At 38.0% G+C, this 22,301-nt stretch overlaps 1 protein-coding gene across 3 annotated transcripts in view; it reads right to left on the reverse strand.

The window, feature by feature from the left end:
* Positions 1-10,327: 10,327 nt before the first annotated feature.
* SLC17A3 (solute carrier family 17 member 3) overlaps positions 10,328-22,301 on the reverse strand; it is a 39,663-nt gene continuing 27,689 nt past the window's right edge. Inside the window, exons 6-13 of one of the 3 annotated variants that reach the window (XM_007973506.3) lie at positions 20,367-20,453; positions 16,333-16,451; positions 16,034-16,195; positions 15,622-15,751; positions 15,381-15,528; positions 14,951-15,041; positions 10,852-10,988; positions 10,328-10,770 (exon numbers count right to left, since the gene is read on the reverse strand). In XM_007973506.3, coding sequence (XP_007971697.1) covers positions 10,854-10,988; positions 14,951-15,041; positions 15,381-15,528; positions 15,622-15,751; positions 16,034-16,195; positions 16,333-16,451; positions 20,367-20,453 — 872 coding nt within the window. In that variant the 3' untranslated portion in view covers positions 10,328-10,770; positions 10,852-10,853. The remainder of the gene's footprint in view (positions 10,771-10,851; positions 10,989-14,950; positions 15,042-15,380; positions 15,529-15,621; positions 15,752-16,033; positions 16,196-16,332; positions 16,452-20,366; positions 20,454-22,301) is intronic. The other 2 variants (XM_038005781.2, XM_007973507.3) reach the window with 2 other exon arrangements.

Below are 22,301 nucleotides of genomic sequence, written 5' to 3' on the forward strand. Positions count from 1 at the left end.
TGCAGAATGTCTCTCATAATTGGTTTGGCTAATAGTTCCCTTTTAGGATCATTTGATGTATTTTTGTATTTCCTTACATTCCGCAAACTGTGAGGTATATACAGAGACTTGGTTAGATTCAGCACAAAAACACTTCACTGGGATATGGGATGATACAGGGTACTATCGCACCCTGTTGGGAGGCACATAATAGCAGGTTGTCTCACTTTTAGGGGTGGTAAGATTAATCAGTAGTTTCAGATATTCTTAGCCTGACTTACTCATTAATAAAGTTTTCATCAACCTTTCACCTATGGCTTTTAACTACAGTTAGTAAATGTTGCCTAGCTCCATCATTTGCTTAGAAGTTATAAAATGGTGATTTTCTAATTCTATCATGTCTCCTTCATTTACGAGCTAGAATATTTTTATTAAAAAGGAAATTTACTTTATCAAACATTTGGTAAGCTGGGAATACAGATTTAATAGGAAAGTTACCATAGTCACTTGATAAAGTTCTAGAATAACTTAGTGTCTTAGCAAAAATGACCAAGTACTATTATGACCTAATGGATTTTATTTGATGTTTTGCAATCTATTGCAGTTCTTATTCCTTTTTGATGCTACAGTTCTTCCTTCTTTGGCCAGTGGGAGTCCCTTCAAGCTGGTTTCCATGTCATTATGATATGACTCTTGTGGTCTTGAATAGCTTCCTTGTCTTCCAACACACAAAAAACTTTCCAGCTTCCTCTTATATATTTTCTATTCTCAGATCTGGGCTTTCTCAGGAAGTGCGGGCTCCTTTCAGCAGGAAGTAACGTTTAGAGACCACACTCTGAACACTAAGTGCTCATTGTTCCTGGGTTTCGCTGCTTTTCGAAGTTTTCAGTGGAAGAACTTGAAAAGGGTATTTTTTTAAAGAAATTATAATATTTTCCTCATATTTCTAATTCAAATTTAGGATTAGGGTTATTCTCAAAATTCCTTTGATTTTTATAGTCTCACATATTTCTCTTTTGTTGGCTTTGTTCCCAATGAATACACTTTTTTGCTTTATTGTAGCATGCCTACATTAACATGAAAATAATACTAACAATATTGCCAAAATAAACTGCTGCCTTCCCCAGAAACAGATCCTGAGATGAAGATTAATGTTAAAGTGATATAATCATATTTTCAGGGAAAAAAACCAACAACAAAAATAGTAAGGAGGTTGGGAAGTGGGCAGGGAAAGAAAGGAGACCAAACAAGGGTATGAAAACAAGCCAAGTCTGGAGGAAGGTAATTTTGGACTAATGCTACAAGAGAGCAGTGGGAACAGTGTTTTCTGCACCTCAGATTTGTCCTAACCAAAGGTACAGAAGTTAGAGTATTTATATGCCAGTACCCATCAGTGGTTGGCTCCAGGGTGTCAGGTTTTGAAGGGAAGGCAAGGGTTAAAGAAAGACAGAGAGAGAGAGAGAGAGAGAGAGAGAGAGAGGGAGAGAGTGGCTTAACAGCAAATGCAGGCTTTATGTCCAGCATTAGACTTACAGAGGCGGGAGACCAGCTTAATGCCAGGGCCCACTGCTGCTTAAAGGCTGGGGCAATTTATAGGTCAGGTCAGGAGGGATCTGGCGGGGGCATGGCCTGCTGCCTGGGAAAATGTTGATTACGTGTTCCCAGGATGAGGCCGTTCTAGCCCTTGTTCGGCTGAATGTAGTGTTCCTTGCACTTTTGCACTTTCTCCCAGCAGAATATAAGAGGCAGGCTGTTTCTTATGGCCCAAACCCCTGTGGAATGTTTCACTTTCCAAGGTCTGAGAAATGGCGGTGGGAGAGGCTTACAAAGTGCTGTAGTGTGGACTAACATTCTTGCCTTCTACTTTAATGTAAAAGGAAAAGGGGTGTTGTTGACTATCTGGCTGCTTCTTGCTCAATAGGGGCTCTGTTATCAGGGTTGGGGTTTTGCAGTAGTGGGTGTCCGACTTCGGAGTTGTTTTCCTGGAGGCTCTGATACCGAACTTGGTGGAGGAGAAGGATGGCATCAGTGGGTGTCTGGGTGGTTGCCTGGACAAGGGAGTTCAGCCTTCGGGAGATAAAGCAGGATATGGAGGTGAGTACACATGGACCAATTGTTCGTATTTGGAGGAGGAAGATTAGGAGCCCTAAGAAAGGGGTTACCCAAGGCATACACTTTAGGAAGGATGACCTGTGCTACCAAGAGTTAGTGGCTTTATGTTGGATTTCTGTAGCCCTGTTATGGAGCCCATGGGCTTCGTCGCGAACAATGCCAGATTCATTAACATTAAAAAGCATTCTTCTTGGAGATATACACATGTGCCCACCTTTTCAGTGGTTAGCAGGTCTAGGACCCTTTGGCTTTGGAGAATGACTCCCACAAGAGAGTTTATCTGCCTTTGGAGGCTTGTAATGGAAGTATACATGTCCTCTAAGGTATTATAGAGGTTTGGTTTTTTTTTAAATATAGGGAAGTTGAGGTTGATATACTTGCTATTCCAGTGCCAAGTGCATCAGAGATGCTTAATCCTGTTACCAGAGGAATGAGATGCAGAGTCCACTTAGTGAGTGTGGAGGAAGATGAGACGGAAGCTACCAAAGGAACCTGGATGGTCTGGTTGATTGGCAAAATGCTAATGTTTGGAGATTGTAACCAGGGTGTACGTTCTTGACCAAATTGCTGGCAAGCAAAGATAAGAGTTTGTGCCATACGGAAAGAAAAGACCGGGGGTTGAGAGGCAAAAGTTGTAAGTGAATGTAGCGAGCTACAAGTAGACGGGAGTTGAATCCTGGAGAAACTTTTTGTTCCAACATTTTGTTTCTCCAGGCTGAATAGCTATTAGCAAGGGAAACCCCTGTGAGAGTCTGATAGGGAATGTTGGTGGGGGAGGAGGTGAAGGCTGTTTGGTTTTGGAGAGAGAGAGAGAAATGGGTTTTAGTTAATTCTTAGCCATTGTGGCCCAGATGGGACAGAAATATATAGATTGCAGTTGAGGGAATTGTGTGTGCATTTTTTTCCAGGGAGCACCCTTGGGTTGGATACATGAAAAGCTGGGCCAGCAGAGAGAGGAGGGGTTGGTAAGAGGTGTTTTATGGAATCGGGCTTGTAACATGTTTAGTTTAGAGGTTATGAGGTGAGGGACGGTGACAACCCTGTGTGTGATAATGTGGGTGGATTTGATAGTTTGGAGGGAAAGGTATTTAGCTGAGAAAGAGTATAAACAGGTTTCAGGAATGGTTTGGCTGAGTAGGTAAGATGCAGGTTTATTTTGGACCAGGGTTATGCAGTTAGGTTAACAGAAAGGGTAGTGAACTGCTGGATTTTTGTGGACTAACAAATTTAACAGTTGGAAGAAACAGGGGTGTGTGACTGATTTAAGAGGCAATGTGTGAGGTTGACGACAGGGGCCTGACTGCCAGAGGTTGGGGGTGGGGACTTAAGAGTACCCCACAGACAAAGAAGACAAAAGGAGAAAAAAGATTTGAGAAGGAGTGAATATTCTGAAGGCCCCCGGATTAATGTGAGAAATTGGAGTTGACTATTCAGGGACCTGGGGAGGAAATATCAGGAAGTATCTGAAACAAGATGTGAGATAAAAGATTTACAATTGGAGGTGGAGGATGTAATGGACTAGGGCCTTCTGGATTGGCAACTTCGGGAATTTTTGTTAAGTGCAGTGAGGTTGGTCCTGTGAGGGAGGAAGAATATTTTGGGGGCAAGGAAATTTCTGAATGTGGATCTGGTGCTGTTTTTAGTTGGGAATGGTGTGTCCAGTGTGGAAAGGATGTTAGCTTTACCTCTGTGGGAGGAGCTTGGATAACCTGGTGAGGGCCCAACCACTTAGGTTGGAGAGGGGCGAAGGAGTCTGCCATCCAGACCCAGTCACCTGGTTGTAAGGACAGGGAAGAGTGTTTTGAGGATGGACTTTCAGGCTGGGGCAAGTAAGCGTTAGCGTACTGTCTTATTAGATGTGTGATATATATTCCCTCTAAAACTTGACAAGGTTTACACCTTTTTTTTTTTTGCCAAGTTTTGTGATTCTTTCTTAGTGGTAGCAGTTTCAAGATATAACTTGTCCTTTACCTTGGAGATGATACTCTGGCATATTCAAGATCACTGGATCCCTGAAAACTTCACTTACGTGACTAGTCCCTGACGCTTTGTAGGCTTTCTCTCCCCTCCCTTAGGAGTGTATATATTTTTACAGGGCATCCAGAGTCCTTGTTCCTTCTTGCTATTCAGCTCTAGTTAACATAATTGCATGCTTATAGTGAAACAATGTGATGTTGCAGATAATCAAGATCCTTTCAGATTACGTTGTTAAAGAAGCTGGCGAGTTAACATATTCCTTGACAAAACTGTGAAAGAAGTACTATTGTCTATCCCAAGTTAATGCAAACTACTTATAATCCTCCTTTCCAATGGCACTTCCAAAGAACACACTCGCCATATCAATACCTGTATAGGAAGTAACAGAGCCTCTGTTGATGCATTCCATCTGGCACACCATATGCAATTAAGACTACCATTGGATCCCGTCTGTGGTAGTCCTCCACCATCTGCCACAATCTATTTATTCTGGGGCCACATTGGTGAGTTCAGTGGGAATACAACAGAGATCATTACTCTAGCATCTTCTATGTCTTTACAAATGGCATTACTGTCTGCTATTCCACCTGGGATGTGGTATTGCATCTGAATTACTAATTCAGCAGGAGTGAACTGTTTTTGAGCATTTTCATGTAAGCTTCAATGATATTAAATCCTGAGTCACAGCACTGTGCCCTCATATTAACAAGATCTCCTTTTCTGGACTTACCTTCTGCCCCCAATACCCTGGTCTCATATTCTAGGCATGCTCTTCTTGTCCCTTCCACTTTAGCAGGGCCAGTACTACACTATTTGGATCATCCTAAGACCTGACCTAGCTATTTGTCAAGTATTCAGGTTTACTATTTGTTAAGGTATTGGAGAACGTGAGGATAGAATTTGACTAAGCAAGTATTGTCTTGCAAGGTGTTTGTATCAACTGTGTTTTCTGCATGGGGATCTTCAGGAAAAGGGATGTTGCCATCCCCCAGCATGGGGTACTGGAATAAAGATACCAATAAATTTCAGGGTAAATTTCAGTCCTTGACTTTAGCATGAGACTTCCCAGGACTTGACTTTAGCGTAAAGTCGAGTGTTTGTCTTTGCGTTTTCTGCTACTCTGGCAATCGAATCCTGAGTCCCATCTTAAGAACATGTCTGCCCTCTGCTATTGGAGATCAGGATATCTTTAAATGCTGCCAGGGAGATTTTCTGACTTTCACACCATACTCTGATGTAACTGGCCATCTTAAGTACATCGGTGATCATGACCACCATCAAACAGCCAACTTCAAAGTTGTTCTAATTGCCATTTCCACACATTTCTCAAACACTAGAAGTATTGACCAAGCCAGTACCTTCCCCTACACCTGTATCCCATCTTTCATTCCAGTGCACAACAGGACAGAATCAGCAATTGTAATGCTACAGCAGGCCCAGATTATCACCGATGCTTTTACAAACATCAAGGGGGTCCCTGGGCCACCTGGCTTGTCAGTGATACAACTCTGGAAGTTATTATAAGAATCTGCATCCTAGGTCTTCTTGTGGAAACAACTAGTTTAGGTCAGATTCTTTAGAAGCAGACCCTGAGATGAGGATTCCTGTAAAAATGATTTATTAGGATATATTTCCAGGAAAACCTGACTAAGGAGAGTATAAGTAGATCTGGAAAGGATATAAAGTAAGGTCCAGTTCAATTCTTAGGGGATTTGGGAGACAGTGTGGACCTCGCTTGCCAAGCAGAAGCAAAGGGAGATGGAGCATTTATATCTGTGTAGTGATGCTTTGACTAAGAACTATTCCCAGGCAGGCACAAATTCCCAGGCACATCCAGGTTGGCAGGCAAAACCGGCTCCTGCAACCCGAGGGAGCCCTCTAACAGAAAAAACAGGTTCCAGGTGTTGGGAATGAAAACTCATCAGGAGCTGGTATGCAGCAAAATGGTAAAGAGAACTGAAGGGATATGGGTGGAATATTGAGTGTTTGCTATAATGACTGAATGCAACTATTTTTAAATTTTGATGGGAAAGAACCTCTAGATTGATCTATTTCTGCACTTCTGCACATATGCTCAACATATAGTTAATGTGGGCATTGTCTCAGACTGAACCTAAGCTGTTTTCATTGCTAATATTCAATAACATCTATACATGCCTGGCATATAGAGAAGTCAAGTAGAGTTGGAGTCACTAGGAACTTCTTCATTAGTGACTAGAGTCCCTGGGAATGAGGAAAATCCCTAAGAAACTTATCCAAAGCAATAATGGAGACAGGCACACAATGTCAGTATTAGCGATCTGGTAACAATGGTTCGGTAAATAGAAAAGAGACGCAATTAATGGAAGAGTAAAAGTGAGTGTACGTTCAGACTCTAGAATCTCATGGAAAAGAGTAGCTGGTGGGTAAGAACTAAAGGATTGGCTTTACCAAAAACCTCTCCAAGACATTGTAGACAAAGCAATTCTGCTTGGAAACTCATGTAGTGAATTGGAGTGAGACATTTGGAAGATGCCAGTGCTTCAATTTAGTTCACCAGATATTTATTAAGTACTGACACTGAGGGCTCATAAAAGCATGGCTCAGCCTTGAAACATCACGAGTTTCATCTCATTGACAAGGTTAAAGATCTTTCATTTGCATGGACCTTTTCTAAAGTCCTGGCGGGGAAGAGGGCACTAGTAACATGTTCATATAGTCTCATATTTTTGAAAATTTCTAGAAGTAAGCTATTTTAACCACAATTGTTTAAAATTACTATCTCCATCCTATTGTTACTATGTTAATGAAATTGCTCTTGGAATTTTTTGATATGGTGAAGGGAAGGCTACAGTGGGAATGTATTTTGCTGGACTAAAATTTGGGATACATTTATGTGGCTTGGGTTGATAATGGGCATAGTCACATTATTGCTAGCTACCTTAGTATAGAAACAGCTTCCTGGAATACTTAAATCATCCACTGTGCCTGTGTAATGGGATATCCAGATAATGGAAAAGAGTAAATCACGTGAACATATTGGTAATGGTTTTAAACTTCATATTGACTTGACACACAATCGTGACATTGCAACAATAACACAAAACTCATAAAAACAAGTCCTTCATTAGGATTCCCAGAAATATTTGAGCTTCACTGGAGACTGAAGATTTGATAGAAGCAAACTGTGACTGAAGTCACACAAAGACAATTCTTCCCCCTATAAATGTGAATCATTACCCCATCCCTGTCCGAGGTTGGTGTTGCCTGGGGAAACAAAGGTTTCACAATTCATGTCATTGTCTTTGAATATCACCTAAAAATTTCCTATCTTAATAAAATAGCTCACTAATTTTACCTTTAAACAGTTCGCTCTCAGTATCATGTGGATTATACCTATTTAAAAATTCACTCTGAAAACGAAAGATATGGTACTAGAGGCTGTGTATATGCCTAGTAATGAATTTTTTAACATGAGGTCACGGGAAGGGAGATTGGAGTGTATGGATAAAAGCAAGAATACGGAAAAGAATACCAAGCAGAAATCCATCCTAAGTTGGTACATCTCTGGTCATATGTGTGCTCAAGCAGGGAGGCCAGGTAACTGGATCTTTAATAGAAGAAACTGGTCACTTCTGGACAAACAATCCAAAATGCAGAATTTGAAATGTGATGAAGGTAAGCACATATGAAGAACAAAAGAGGAACAGTCCTTTGCCCTTTGTTAGAACAACAATGAGGTGAGACCCAAACTTCGAGAGGAGAACTTTCTCACGATGTTGACTCAGACCTTGATGGTTGACCCTCAAGTGCCCTCCTTCCTTCAGGATTCTACACTCTGATGGTGAAATACCAATTAATGAAATATCCCTCTCTGCTATATGCCTATCTCCCTTTATCAAATTTTGTGAAAATATTTCTCTTACTTTCTCTACCCTCGTTCACCAACAAACTGCAAACTGACCTGTACACTCATCTCTCTGCTAAATGTACCCTGAAAAAGCTACTAAGAATTCCGATCACAAGGTGACTAAGTTCCTTTTCTGACCTCATCTGTTTGAGCTTCTTCACTTCACTTGTTACTGCTCATCAGCGGTCTTTCTTAAAAGGCCATGCCCATGAGTTTTCAGTGAGTGTTCTACTCTCCTGTTATTTCTCACACTTACACACCTGACTCTTTCATCTCTGTTATGTGTGGGCATTTGTTTTTTTGACCCTCCTTAGATGTTGGCCTTCTGTCTTGGCTTGTGATTTTCCATCAACAGGCTCTTCTTGAGCCATTTGGTCTAAACTCAGGTCTTCAGTACTGAACATCTGCATTTTTCTCCTTTATCTTCTTCTCCATTTCACTCTCATAGTTTCTATAAGTTTCAGATTAATGATCTGGCCCCTTGTTGAGCTTGCTGTTATGACTTGAATTATGTTCCCCCAAAAGAAGTTGAAGTCATAATACTCAGTATCTGTGAATGTGACTATATTTGAAAATAGGGTCTTTGCAGATGGTCAAGTTAAGATGATGTCATTAGAGTAGGCCCTGATGCAATATGACTGATGTCCTTATAAAAACAGAACATTTGGACACAAAGACAGATGTGTACTGAGAAGAGATGACATGAGGACTCAGGGAGAAGGTCATCTACAAGCCAAAAAATGCCTGAGACTACTAGAAGCTAAAAGAATAAAAAAAGGCACAGAACACATTCTTCCTTATAGCCTTTAAAAGGAACCAGCCCTGCCAGCACCTTGATTTTGGACTTCTAGAACTGTAAGACAATAAATTACTTTGAGAAACTTAGTTGGTGGCACTTTGTTAGAGCAGCCCTAGGAAGCTAACACACATGTCCACATGATTATCCCACTATTACCATTAACTCAACATGTCCCAAAGTCAAATCATGATCTTCCCCCTTGAAAAGGTCTCATCTTGCTACATTCCCTGGCTTAGTTGTTCAGACCACTCTCTATTCAGTCTCTCAGGTTAGAGACCCAGGACTCCTTGACACATTTCTTCTCCTGCATCCATCTAGTCAAATACCATGATCTTTCAGTTCTATCTTATAAACATTCTTCTTGTCTTCATCTCAGCTTTTTCTGCCCTCACCACTGCTGAGGTGAGTTCAGTCCTCACCACTGCTGTGTAAGCCACTGCACAGATGATCATTTAACTAGTCTTCTTGATTCTCAAATTAGGTCAGAGTGTTCTATCTAGAGAGAAAATCTGCCCATGTCAGTATTGCTATGATTCCTATCATACTGCTTGTTCAAGGTTATACCTTGAACTCCCTAACACAGCAAACAAGACCTCCTTACTCTGACCACTCCCACTTCCCTAAATCCACTTTCTTTCCTTTCCTAACTGATTATGTAGGCAAGTGATTCCCTTCAGAATCCATCCTGCTTCTTGATTTTATTCTTTTGTGCAAATTGGGCTCCAGTGTAAAATATCTTATCACTTGATAAGATTTTACCACCACTTGGAATCGGAACTCCTCATCTGGTCTTTCATGATGCCCTACATGTTCCTCTGCTATTGTACCTAAAACAGTGTAGTGCTATCAATTATTGTGTCTGTCCTCCACATTAGGATGGAGAATGACTGCCTCCTTTACTCCAGTGTCCCAAGATTCCAGATTCTGGAACATAACAAGATCTCAGTAAGTGTTGTGTTTATTCAAGCTTGGCCCTCTAAATCCTTGCCTTGATTTTTCACTCAGAACTATTGTCTATCACATTGCCTTTATATGAAATGACTCGATGCCTCTAATCTTTATTCTACATGGTAGAAATCAAAACAGGGGTCAATCCAGACCATGGTCCTGAACTCACCAACACCTACACATTATCATTTTACAAAAATACAAATTCATTCATATTTGAGATTTATAAGTAATTGAACCACTGAATTATTTGGATCCCAGAAGAAGAAAAATGACAGACTTACACTGGGTAATTTGTGAGCATTGTTGAAAACGAGAATTTACACAGGATTAGGCAGGTGGTAGGGAAACCACAAGGGATTCTGGAGAACCCTAGAGCTTGCCAAATAAAGGCAAATAAAAAAGACTGGACAACGAAGAGGGAAGTTATTAGAACATATGGAAAGGGCTGCCTTCCTGGAGCTGTGAACTGCAATAGAAAGCTCAACCTTCTGCACGCCCCAAAAGAGAGACTGTCAGAGATAAACACCCACTGACGCTACCTATCTCCCTCAAAAATCTAGCAGAAGCCAGTGGACAAGGGAGTATAGGATGCAATCCATATGGGTCAGCCTCTTGGAGCCTGAGCAGCATAGAGATAAATGGAGGACATACAGGGAAGAACACATGGACAATACCCAACCCAATAAATAGAAAGTAGTATTAATTTCCACAAACAGGAAAAATCATTGCCCTAGTGAGGTTGTCACCCTGGATTAAAAGTTTTAAAATGTTGTTTCTCGTATCCAGTACTGGAATCTAACATACTGGGTCCCACACAGCAAGCCCTCTTAATCCATTGTTAATTCTATGAAGATGACAACTGCATTCTTAGTTATCATTTTATTTGAATTTTTATTCATCTTATATTCATCTCAAAAAAAAAGTCTGAACAAAATAACGAACTGGTCTTGTAACTGAAAAGAGCCACAGGAAACAAAATTCTTTTCACTGATATTTTCATCGTGGAAGCCTTCTATTTTATGCCATACGGTGCCTAATGACTTTTCCATCCAAGGTGGGATACCTAAGAAAGGAAAATGACATAGAATTTAAAACTTCAGCTGCTTCTATGGCTATAACCATACAGAAAATCATTATCCTTTACCTTCACAAACGAGTGAGTTTTCTCTCTTTAGCCCAGTCTTGGACATCTGCTTCTCCAAATATGAGGTAGAAGATTAGTCCTGACAGGTTAATGGCAAACAGCAAGAAGAAGACATTCCTCCACCCAAACTCAGGGTCCTGGAGACACAAAATCCCGAGTCTGTATTACCCCTTTCATATTTTTCTATGAAACATTATATTAATAGTTCAGATGACAACATTCACTGCTGTGTTTCCATGTAGAAATTCATTTCCTGAAAGTGACTCGATAGTTAAATGGAAAGGATTTCAAAATACATTCAGAGTGTTCTTCATAAAGGGTATTTGGGGAACTTTGTGGTTAACCTAGATAAATGCATTTGTCACTATTTATCCAAGTGCCATACATGTTCTCTTTTGCCTGAATCTTGACTATGTAAGCTACGCTGAGAATCCTTTCAAGATTCTTCTTATGTTGTGCTGGAATTGTGAGAAGATTATGGGCTTTCGAGCTATACATGTTTAAGTTTGAAGAATTCTGATTGTTCATCCTCAATGTGGAAAGACTTATGCTAACAGATTTTCAGCTTAATTGTTAGGAAATGAAAATAATAACATTTCATTTTCACAATTTATGTGAGAATCAATAGTTAAATGAGTTTACTGCATATGAAATACCTATACATATATCACACACTTAATGTTTGCTTTCATTATTGCCTTTTTGGCATGATTATGCAAATGAAAATTTTTTAATGTATAATTATTTATAATTTTCTAGAAATTTTGTTTTTTAAATCAATTAAATTTTAAAAGGAACTATTTTATCACTATTTGAAATAGATAACCAGAATTACTTGCCTTTAATAAAAAACAACCATAATGAATGCAATGAAACCAAAACACTGTTATTCTAGTGAAAAGAAAACAATGTTCATAGCAGCCTTATTGATAATAGCCAAAAACTGGAAACAAGTCAAATGTTCATAAGAGTACAATAGACAAATTGTGATTAGCCACACAATGAGACACTACACAACAATATAAAAGAACAAACTATTATAACATCCACCGGATGAATCTCAAACACATGATGGACGAAAGAAGCTAGGGTATGTACTGTATGATTCCATTTCTATGAAACGCAAGAATGGGAAAATATAATCTATGAAAACAGAAGTCAAGGTAATAGTTACAACTAGGAGGGGTACTGACTGGAAAGGAGCACAAAATAACCATCTAGGTGATGGAAATATTCTTTTCTTTTCTTTCTTTTCTTTTTTTTTTTTTTTTGAGACAGAGTCTCACTTTGTTGCCCCGGCTGGAGTGCAGTGGCGCGATCTGGGTTCACTGCAATCTCCACCTCCCGGGTTCAAGCAATTCTCCTGCCTCAGCCTCCTAAGTAGCTGGGACTACAGGCGCGCACCACCATGTCTGGATAATTTTTTTGTATTTTTAGTAGAGACGGGGTTTCATCATCTTGGCCAGGATGGTCTTGATCTCCTGACCTCGTGATCCACCCGCCTCGGCCTCCCAAAGTGCTAGGATTACAAGCGTGAGCCACTGCGCCCGGCCAGAAATATTCTTTTCTAAAAAAAAAAAGAAAAACTTTTACGTTCAGAGGCACATGTGCAGGTGTGTTATATAGGTAAACTCATGTAATGGGGGGTTGTTGTACAGATAATTCATCACCCAGGTACTAAGCCTAGTCTCCAGTAGTTTTTTTTTTTTTTTTTGACTCTTTCCCTCCTCCCACCCTTCACTCTCAAGTAAGATCCAATGTCTGTTGTTCCCCTCCTTGTGTCCATGAATTCTCATCCTTTGTCTTTTGCTTATAAGTGAGAACATGTGGTATTTGGTTTTCTGTTCCTGTGTTAGTTTGCTAAGGATAATGGCCTCCAGCACCATCCATTTTCCTGCAAAAGATATGATCTCATTCTGCATAATATTTGATGGTGTATATGTACCATATTTTCTTTATCCAATCTGTCATTGATGGCCATTTATGTTGATTCCATGTCTTTTCTATTGTGAATAGTGCTGCAAAGAACGTAAGTGTTCATGTATCTTTATGGTAAAATAATTTATAATCTTTTGGGTATATATCCAGTAATGGAATTGCTGGGTAGAATGGAAGATCTGTTTTTAGCTCTTTGAGGAATCGCCACACTGCTTTCCGCAATGGTCGAACTGATTTACACTCCCACCAACAGTGTGTAAGTGTTCCCTTTCCTCTGTAACCTCTCCAGCATTTTTTATTTTTTGTCTTTTTAATAATAGACATTCTGACTGCTGTGAGATGATCTCATTTTGGCTTTAATTTGCATGTCTCTAATGATCAGTGATATTTAGCTTTCTTCATACCTTTGTTGGCTGCATATATGTCTTCTTTTTAAATTTTTTTATTTTATTTTATTATTGTTTTCTAATTTTTTTATTTCCATAGGTTTTTGGGGAACAGGTGATATTTGGTTACATGAGTAAGTTCTTTAGTGGTGATATGTGAGATTTTGGTGCACCCATCACCCAATCAGTATACACTGAACCTGATTTGTAGTCTTTTAACCCTTATCCTCTTCCCACACCTTCACCCTGAGTCCTCAGAGTCCACTGTGTCACTCTTATGCCTTCGCATCCTCATAGTTTAGTTCCCACTTATAAGTGAGAATGTATGATGTTTGGTTTTCCATTCCTGAGTTACTTCACTTAGAGTAATAATCTCCAATCCCATCGGATTGCTGTGAATGCCATTAATCCATTCCTTTTTATGGCTGAGTAGTACTCCATTATATATATATATCATATATTTATGTATACACCACAGTTTCTTTATCCACTCATTGATTGGTGGGCATTTGGGTTGGTTGCATATTTTTGCAATTGTGAATTGTGCTGCCATAAACGTGTGTGCAACTATCTTTTTTGTATAATGACTTCTTTTCTCTGGGTAGATACGCAGTAGTGGGATGGCTAGATCAAACAATAGTTCTACTTTTAGTTTTTTAAGGAATATCCACACTGTTTTCCATGCTGGTTGTACTAGTTTACATTCCTACCAACAGTGTAGAAGTGTTCCCTGTTCACCACATCCAGGCCAACATCTATTATTTTTTGATTTTTTTATTATGGCCAACCTTGCAGGAGTAAGGTAATATTGCATTGTGGTTTTGATTTGCATTTCCCTGCTCATTAGTGATGTTGAGCATTTTTTCATATCTTTGTTGGACATCTGGTGGGGAAGGAACATCCTATTCAACAAATGGTGCTGGGATAATTGGCAAGCCACATGTAGGAGAATGAAACTGGATTCTCATCTCTCACCTTATACAAAAATCAGCTCAAGATGGATCAAGGACTTAAATCTAAGACCTGAAACTATAAAAATTCTAGAAGATAACATCAGAAAAACTCTTCTAGACATTGGCTTAGGCAAGGATTTCATGACCAAGAACCCAAAAGCAAATGCGATAAAAACAAAAATAAATAGCTGGGACTTAATTAAACTAAAGAGCTTTTGCACAGCAAAAGGAACAGTCAGCAGAATAAACAGACAACCCACAGACTGGGGGAAAATTTTCACAATCTATACGTCTGACAAAGGACTAATATCCAGAACTTACAACGAGCTCAAATAAATTAGCAAGACAAAAATAAACAGTCCCATCAAAAAGTGGGCTAAAGACATGAATAGACAATTCTCAAAAAAAGAACGTATATGTCTTCTTTTGAAAAGAATCTGTTCATGTTCTTTGATCACTCTTTAAAGGGTTTGTTTGTGTTTCATAAACTTAACTTCCTTGTAGATACTGGATACAAATTAAAAGTATTGCCAGAAACATAGCAGGTTGGCAGTTATGTGTGGAATCATTATCCCAAGACACCTATGCGACTGTGTGGTTTCAGTTTCAAAGATAGCAATCGATATTTAGTTCTTTTCTTGAGAACGAACCAGGTTTTAGGTCACCAAAGAAATGATCCTATATTTTTCTTTGCCAGGTTCATCTTAATGACAAATTACCCACAATTTAACTTTATTTTTCAATATTTGAATACATGCTATCACCTTTATAAATGGATTTAGCAGAGCATTTTTGGAGTCCTTCATGACAAAAAAATTGTACCTGACTGAGAAGAAATCCACTGACAGTGGGTACAATGACAGGTGCCATGCTCGAAAATCCCCTTGATGCTCCCATGAGAAAACTGGAATGCCTGTGGGTGACAGGAATGTTCCAGTCTAGATCCAGAGATGTTTGACAGTATCCTTCAGCCCTGATCCATGAATGAATCTATAACTCAATTACATTTTACAATTATATTTAGTTATAATTAGACAATTATATCAAAAAGGACTTGCACTATGTATATTCAAGGAGAGGGATGAAGACAAATCAATACCCCTCCCTCAACATCCCTGAAAAAAATGGCCACAGGTCTATCTGTGGTCCTTCCTTATGGTTTATTCATTTCCTAAATTTGGGGATCCCAGAAAGCTGAAAGCTAAATCTTTTAAAGAAAATGTGAAACTGAGAGTGGGGAACAGAGTCCTACCTTGGAGCAATATCTAAGACATTGATATAAATCCCTGACTGACACAATGTGCTTAATGCACATGAGAGCGTCAGCAAGGCAGTTGCTGTGATATAGCTGGAATTGAGGTAGGGCAGAGACACAATGAGTGCTGAAGCGGGAAGATTTCCTAGGGAATGAAGAACAAACAAATTAAACAGTGAGATGCACTCTGGCTGTTGTATGCTATGCGAATTATCTGACCCTCAGGCTCTGTTCTTACCTAAAATTGTGGCAATTTTCCTCACAGTGATGAGTCTAAAATTTTTGGTTAGAAGGAAATCTGCTAGATAGCCTCCCACTATGCCTATGACCCAGGCAACAATAAAAGGAAGGGCAGATAGAAGTCCATTCTAAAGAGAAAAGATGGAGTAAATTACCATAATAAAGGCAGTGAGACCACAACTTTTGTTGATAAATTACTACTAATAATACTGACGCTCTGAAATCATACTTTCTTAGGAAAATCAGTAACCTCTTAAATCATACCGCAGAAAAGCTACTGGCATGAATATTAAATATTAGATTATTTTTGGTAATAAGAAATACATTTCTCTAAGTGGAATGATTAGTGAGGGCAGAGTAATTGGTCAGCCATGCAAGCAGGAGAAAGGAAGGGAAGGAAACATACTCACGTCTCTGATGTTAATATGGTACACAGAGCTGATGTAAGTTGGTATGTATACAACCATTGTGCTAACTAACCATTGATGGCTGAAACAGCCTAAACATATGGACCAAATGGGTAGAGATCTGAGCACAGCTTTGATGGGAAGAGGCTGCTGAGAAGACCTGACCTGAAAACAAATTTACTGTCAGAATGGCAAATCCAAGAGAAGCTCACACACTTAGTCACCCTTAAAAATACAGATTTAAAGTCTCAAGAAAATTCAGATACAAGGTCTCAGGAAAGTGTTGGTGTCTTTATATGTACCTGTTGTTTCAAGGAGGATATGATGTATTCTTTTTCTGAGGTGCTTATCCATGGATATGAAGTGGGGTCATCATAAATCACAATAAACCAGAGAAGGCAGCAGACACAGCCAATACCTCCTGTAGGCACAGGGTACATTTGGTAAATGGGCTGTTTTTTGCTTTTTGGGTGAATTTCTTTTAGTTGGGATATTTTCTGACATAAGTTCTAGGAAAAGCTCATGTTCATTATATCCTTTTTCCATTTCTTAAACAATTCGCCCATTTTACATTTTCTGTTTATTTGTGTGTGTGGAAATTACAGAGCCTAGAAGTGGCACTATACTTGATATCTCAGTATTTTTAATATTAGCCATTCTGATAGGTATGTAGAGATACCTCATGGTTCTTATTTGTATTTCTTAAATAACTGAGGATCAGTTGAGCATCTTTTCATGTGCCTATTTTCCCTCTCTCTATCTTTTTTTGGTGAAGGGTTTTTGCCTAATTTGTTTTTGGTTTTTTTATTATTGAGTTTTGAGAATTATTTACTCATTCTGAATAAAAGTCCTTATTATACATGTGTTTTGCAATTATTTTCTCCTGGGATCAGCTTGTCTTTTTATTATCCTAACAATACCTTTTGATGAGGATACATTTTTAACTTTGATGAAATCCAATTTATCAATTAATTTTATGAATCATGCTTTTGGTGTCATATTTAGGAAATCATTGCTTAAATAAGAAAGATTATCTCCTATGTTTTCTTCTAGAAGGATAATTTCAGGTTTTATATTTAGGTCTGAGATTCATTTTGGTTTAGTTTTTATATATGATTCAAGGTATGGATGGAAGTTCATTTTTTTTTGCATGTGGATATCCAATTTTTGAGCACTTTCTGTTAAAGAGACTATCCTTTATATATTGAACTTTTCTCAGAGATCAGTTCAGTTTACTTTATATGAAGTAAATAGAATCATGAGTCTATGATTCTATTTTGTTCCACTGATCTATTTGCCAGTCTTTATGCCAGTACCACACTGTCTTAAAGACTATAACTTTATAATATGTCTTGACATCAGGTAATGTTAGTCCTACAACTTTGTAGTTTATTTTCAAAGGTGTTTGGCTATTCTAGAATCTTTGCATTTCCATAAAAATGTAGTTTTCAGTGCACAGCCCTCACATCTCTTTTGGCAGGTTTTATCCCTCTGTTGAATATATTTTATGCCATTGAAAATGGTACTGTTCTCTTTAATTGACATTTCTAATTATTTCAGTTTTTCTACATCTGAAAATATCTCTATTTTGCATTTGTTTTTGAAACAGTTTTTTTCATTGGGTCTAGAATTCTAGGTTGACAGATTTTTTTTCTTTTCTTTTTTCTTTTTGGTTTGTTTTCCTGCACTACTTTAAAGATGTTGTTCCACTGCCTTCTCTCTTGCACTGCTTCTAACAGGAAGGAACGCTGCATTCAGCATTATCTTTGCTCCTCTCTCTATAACACATCTTTTAGCTTTGGCTACTCTAAGATTTTCTCTTTATTTCTGGTTTTGAGTCATTTGATTAGAATGTAACTTGATGTAGTTTTCTTCATGTTTCTTGTGCTTGAGGTTCGTTGACCTTTTTGGATCTGTGAATTTATAGTTTTCATCCAATTTGGAAAATTTTTGGCCATTGTTTCTTCAAATATTTTTGAGAAATGTTGTTGTTGTTCTCCCATCCTACTCCTCTATTTTGGGCACTCCACAACTTACTAATGTTCTCATTTTAATATTATAATTTTCTCTGTATCGTGCATTTTGAATGATTTATATTACTGTTTTTAAGTTCATTAATCTTTCATTTTATTGTATCTAATCTGTCATTAACTCCATTCAGTGCATTTTTCATCTCAGATATTGTACTTTTCATCTCTATAAGTTTCATTGGGTCTTCTTTATATTTACTATGCCTCCACTTAACTTTCTGAACATACAGACTTATGCTATAGTATAGCTATAGTAACTATTTCAATGACCTTGTTTACTAATTCTAAAATCTCTGTCAGCTCTGGGTTAGTTTTGATCAGTTCATTATTCTCTTCCTTATAAGTTGTATTTTTCTCCTTTTCTTCACATCTGGTAATCTATGGTTGGAGCCAGACATTATGAATTATATCCTGCTGGGTGCCAGATAGTTTTGTATTCCTATAAATCTGTTTAAGCTTTGTTTTGGGATATGATTAAGTTATGTGGAAATAGTTTGCCCCTTTTAGGTCTTGCCATCACCATTTGTTAAAGAGATCCACAGCAGTACTCCCTCTAAGGCTAATAATTTCTCACTACTGAGGAATAACATTTATGAGTATTCCATCCAATGACCCATGAATTATGATCTTTTCAGTCTGTCTTATGAAAATGGGTACTATCTCTGATTCTCTGTGAGTGCAGGCACCGTCTTCAGTCTTCACCAATGATTTTCTCCTGCCTACATTGAAGTCCTCTTTTTCATTCTTGATATTGGTTATTTTTCTTTCGTTTCTCTCTCTCTCTCTCTTTGTTTCTGTCTCTTTCTCTCTCTCTCTCCATCTGGCTAAAGATTAGTCAATGCTATTGGTCTTTTCAAATAACCAATTTTAGATTGAACACAACCTCTTTTTTGGTTTAAATCCATTAATTTCTACATGTACTTTTGCTATTTTCTTCCTTCAGTTTGATTTAGGTTTACTTAAATCTTCTTTTTCTAGTTATTTTAAGACATAAGCTTAGATCATTAATTTGAGAACCATCTTTTCTAATATAAACATTTAATGTTAGTTTCTCTCTAAGCATTGTTTTAATTACATCCTACAAAATTTGATATATTGATTCTTCATTTTCATTCAATTCAATTAAAAACTTTCCCTTGTGTCTTTTTCTTTAACTCATTGGAAGTTTGTTGCTAACTTTTTAAATATTTGGGGTATTTCCAGAGGCTTTCTGTTACTATTTCTACTTTAATTCTATTATGTTCAAAGAAAATATTTTCTATCATTTTAACTCATTTAAATTTGTTCAATCTCATTTTTGTAGGCCATAAATTGTCTATCCTGGTGAGTGTTTGAAGCACACTTGAAAAGAGTAAGTACTCTACTGTTGTTGAATAAAATGTACTTAATCTGTGTTCTTATTCTATTGATTATTGAGAGAAGAATATTGAGGCCTCCGTCTTTAATTGTGGATTTGTCGATTTCTCCTTACTCTTCCATCAGTTTTTGCTTCATGTATTGTGAAGCTCTATCATTAGGTGTATATACATTTCAGATTGTTATGTCTTCTTGTGAATTGGTAACATTCCTTGTTCTGAAGCCATTCTTGTCTGATATTAATATATCCCCCCAGTTTTCTCATGATTAATGTTTCCATGGTAACTAACATCTTTGTTCCTTGGACTCTGTACAGTCCCAAGAACCAACAGGACTCTATCTCTGCCCTCAAAGAGCTCACTGCCCAGAAGGGGAGATAAATGTATAAACAAATAAATGCAAACTAATGAACGCTTTGAAAGTAGAATGTAAAAGCTACTGAAGTGGAAGTTATGGAGGGAGCAGTTCTTTCTTGATTTCTAATAACTAAATGGAAGGCTTTGGGACAAATGCTGAGGTTGGCAAAATTCATCCTCTTGGTGTTTCATGTTTTCTCCTCTCTAAGAAACTTGAGCCTCACTCAGGATGCTTTGCTCCTATGCTTAATCTGAGACAAAACCGACAGCAGCACCTAACTCTCTGGATTTCTTCCTTCCATGTCTTACCACTGAACTGCAAGCCTATCCCCTACTGCCTGCAATGGCAGCAGAATATGCCTGATTACCGTGTGATAATAATACAATGTGGTAGGTTAATAGCACTTTATAATAGGCAGGAGAACTTCCAATTTTTTTATGGCATTGGCTAATTATTCCCTTAGATTAAGATATTTTGTTTTCTAGGATTTATCTGTCTTGACTCATTTCATTTGGAAAACTACACACAAATATACTTACTGAGGAGAATCTTTCTGCATATGAAAGTCTGGGAACTGGGAGATAGTAGCTTACCAAAGATATAGAAGACAAAAGGCCACCCAAGGGATTCACTAATGAAGCCACCTATAAGGATGGCAGAAAAGCATCCCAGTAACATTCCTGCAAAGAGACAAAAAGTAAGCTGTGGGACTCTAGACTTCTTCCTGGCAAACACATACAGATTGATAGATGACATATTATAGAGCAGTAGCACTAAACCATAAGGAGACAAGCATATTAGAATGCACAAACTTCAAATTTATGATTTAAGAACATATAATTTCACATGTTCTCCTTAGAGCACATTTTTCTGGCGGTTCCCTGTAACATAGCAGATGACTGTCATACTTCCTTTCAAGTTCTTGTAATTACACAAGTTATATATGCTTATTATAAAAGTAAACTACTATAAGGAGCCAAAGTTACCCTCATCTGCCTTCCCAGCCACTCATTCTTCTCTCTAAAATTAACCGTTAGTAACAATGTATTATATAATACGTAATTGCATACCTTTTCTGTACACATAAATAATATATATCTAGACATTGTCATCCTCCTAGTAAATGCATTTATGTAATATGTAGGCAGAAAGATAGATTTTTCTATAAATGTGCTAATAACTCTTTTAACTTGTATAACTTTTCAGAATGTTCTAATATGGTAGGGCATGTTCCCTTTTTATCACTTTTTCAAACATTTCTAGGTGATTGTATTTTTTATTTTCCAGATGAACATTAATATTAAGCTGTCAAATACTATATATGTGTATAGGTATTATCATTTTTAAATAGGATCATAATGTTTCTATTGTTTTGGGACTTCACTTTTTATTCAACAATTAGTCTTGTAAGCATTTTTATGTCATTGTAGATTCTACGTAGTTACTCTGAACATAGACATAATTTATTTCTGTGCAATAGAATATCAGAAGTGGACTTGCTAGGTCAAAGTCTAGATCAAGACTTGCTAGGTCAAAGTCTAGATCTAAAAGGCTATGTGCATTTTAAATTTTGGTAAATACTGACAAAGTACCTTACTAGAAGGGTGTACCAAATTAAATTGCCAAAAATATATATATATTTTTTTCCTCGTCTCTTTGACAGCATTTAATATCCTCAAAGGTTTTTCCTTGTTGTTGTTTCTTGTATTTTTTTGTTGTTTGAGACAGGGTCTTGCTCTGTCACTCAGGCTGGAGATTTATTACATGGTGCAATCACAGATTACTGTAATCTCAAACTCCCATGCTCAAGCAATCCTTCCACCTCAACCTCCAAGTAATGGAAAGACAGGTGCATGTCACCACACTTGGCTAACTTAAAAAAATTCTTTATAGAGATGGGAATCTTGCTATGTTACTCAGGCTGGCCTCAAACTCCTGACCTCAAGTAATCCTTCCATCTTGGCCTCCCAAAGCACTGGATTATAGGCATGAGCCATCATGCCCAGCCCCTCAAGGTTTTTTTTTTTTTTTCCTTCATTTTTACATTTTATTTTTTATTTATTATACTTTAAGTTCTAGGGTATATGTGGACAAAGTGCAGGTTAGTTACATATGTATACGTGTGCCATGTTGGTGTGCTGCACCCATTAACTCGTCATTTATGTTAGGTATATCAAAGTTTTTAAAAATTGCCTTTCCGGCCAGGTGCAGTGGCTCACACTTGTAATCCCAGCACTTTGGGAGGCCGAGGCAGGCGAATCACGAGGTCAGGAGTTCGAGACCAGCCTGGCCAACATGGCGAAATCCTGCCTCTACTAAAAATACAAAAACTTAGCTGGGTGTTGTGGGGGATGCCTGTAATCCCAGGTACTCGGGAGGCTGAGGCAGGGGAATCGCTTGAACCCAGGAGGTGGAGGTTGCAGTGAGCCGAGATCGTGCCACTGCACTCCAGCCTGGGCGACAGAGTGAGACTCCGTCTCAAAAAAAAAAAAATTATTTTTCCAATATTAATGAAAAAGAGAGCTTGG

Source organism: Chlorocebus sabaeus, chromosome 17 (genome assembly GCF_047675955.1).
Source record: "Chlorocebus sabaeus isolate Y175 chromosome 17, mChlSab1.0.hap1, whole genome shotgun sequence".
Lineage (NCBI taxonomy): Eukaryota > Metazoa > Chordata > Mammalia > Primates > Cercopithecidae > Chlorocebus > Chlorocebus sabaeus.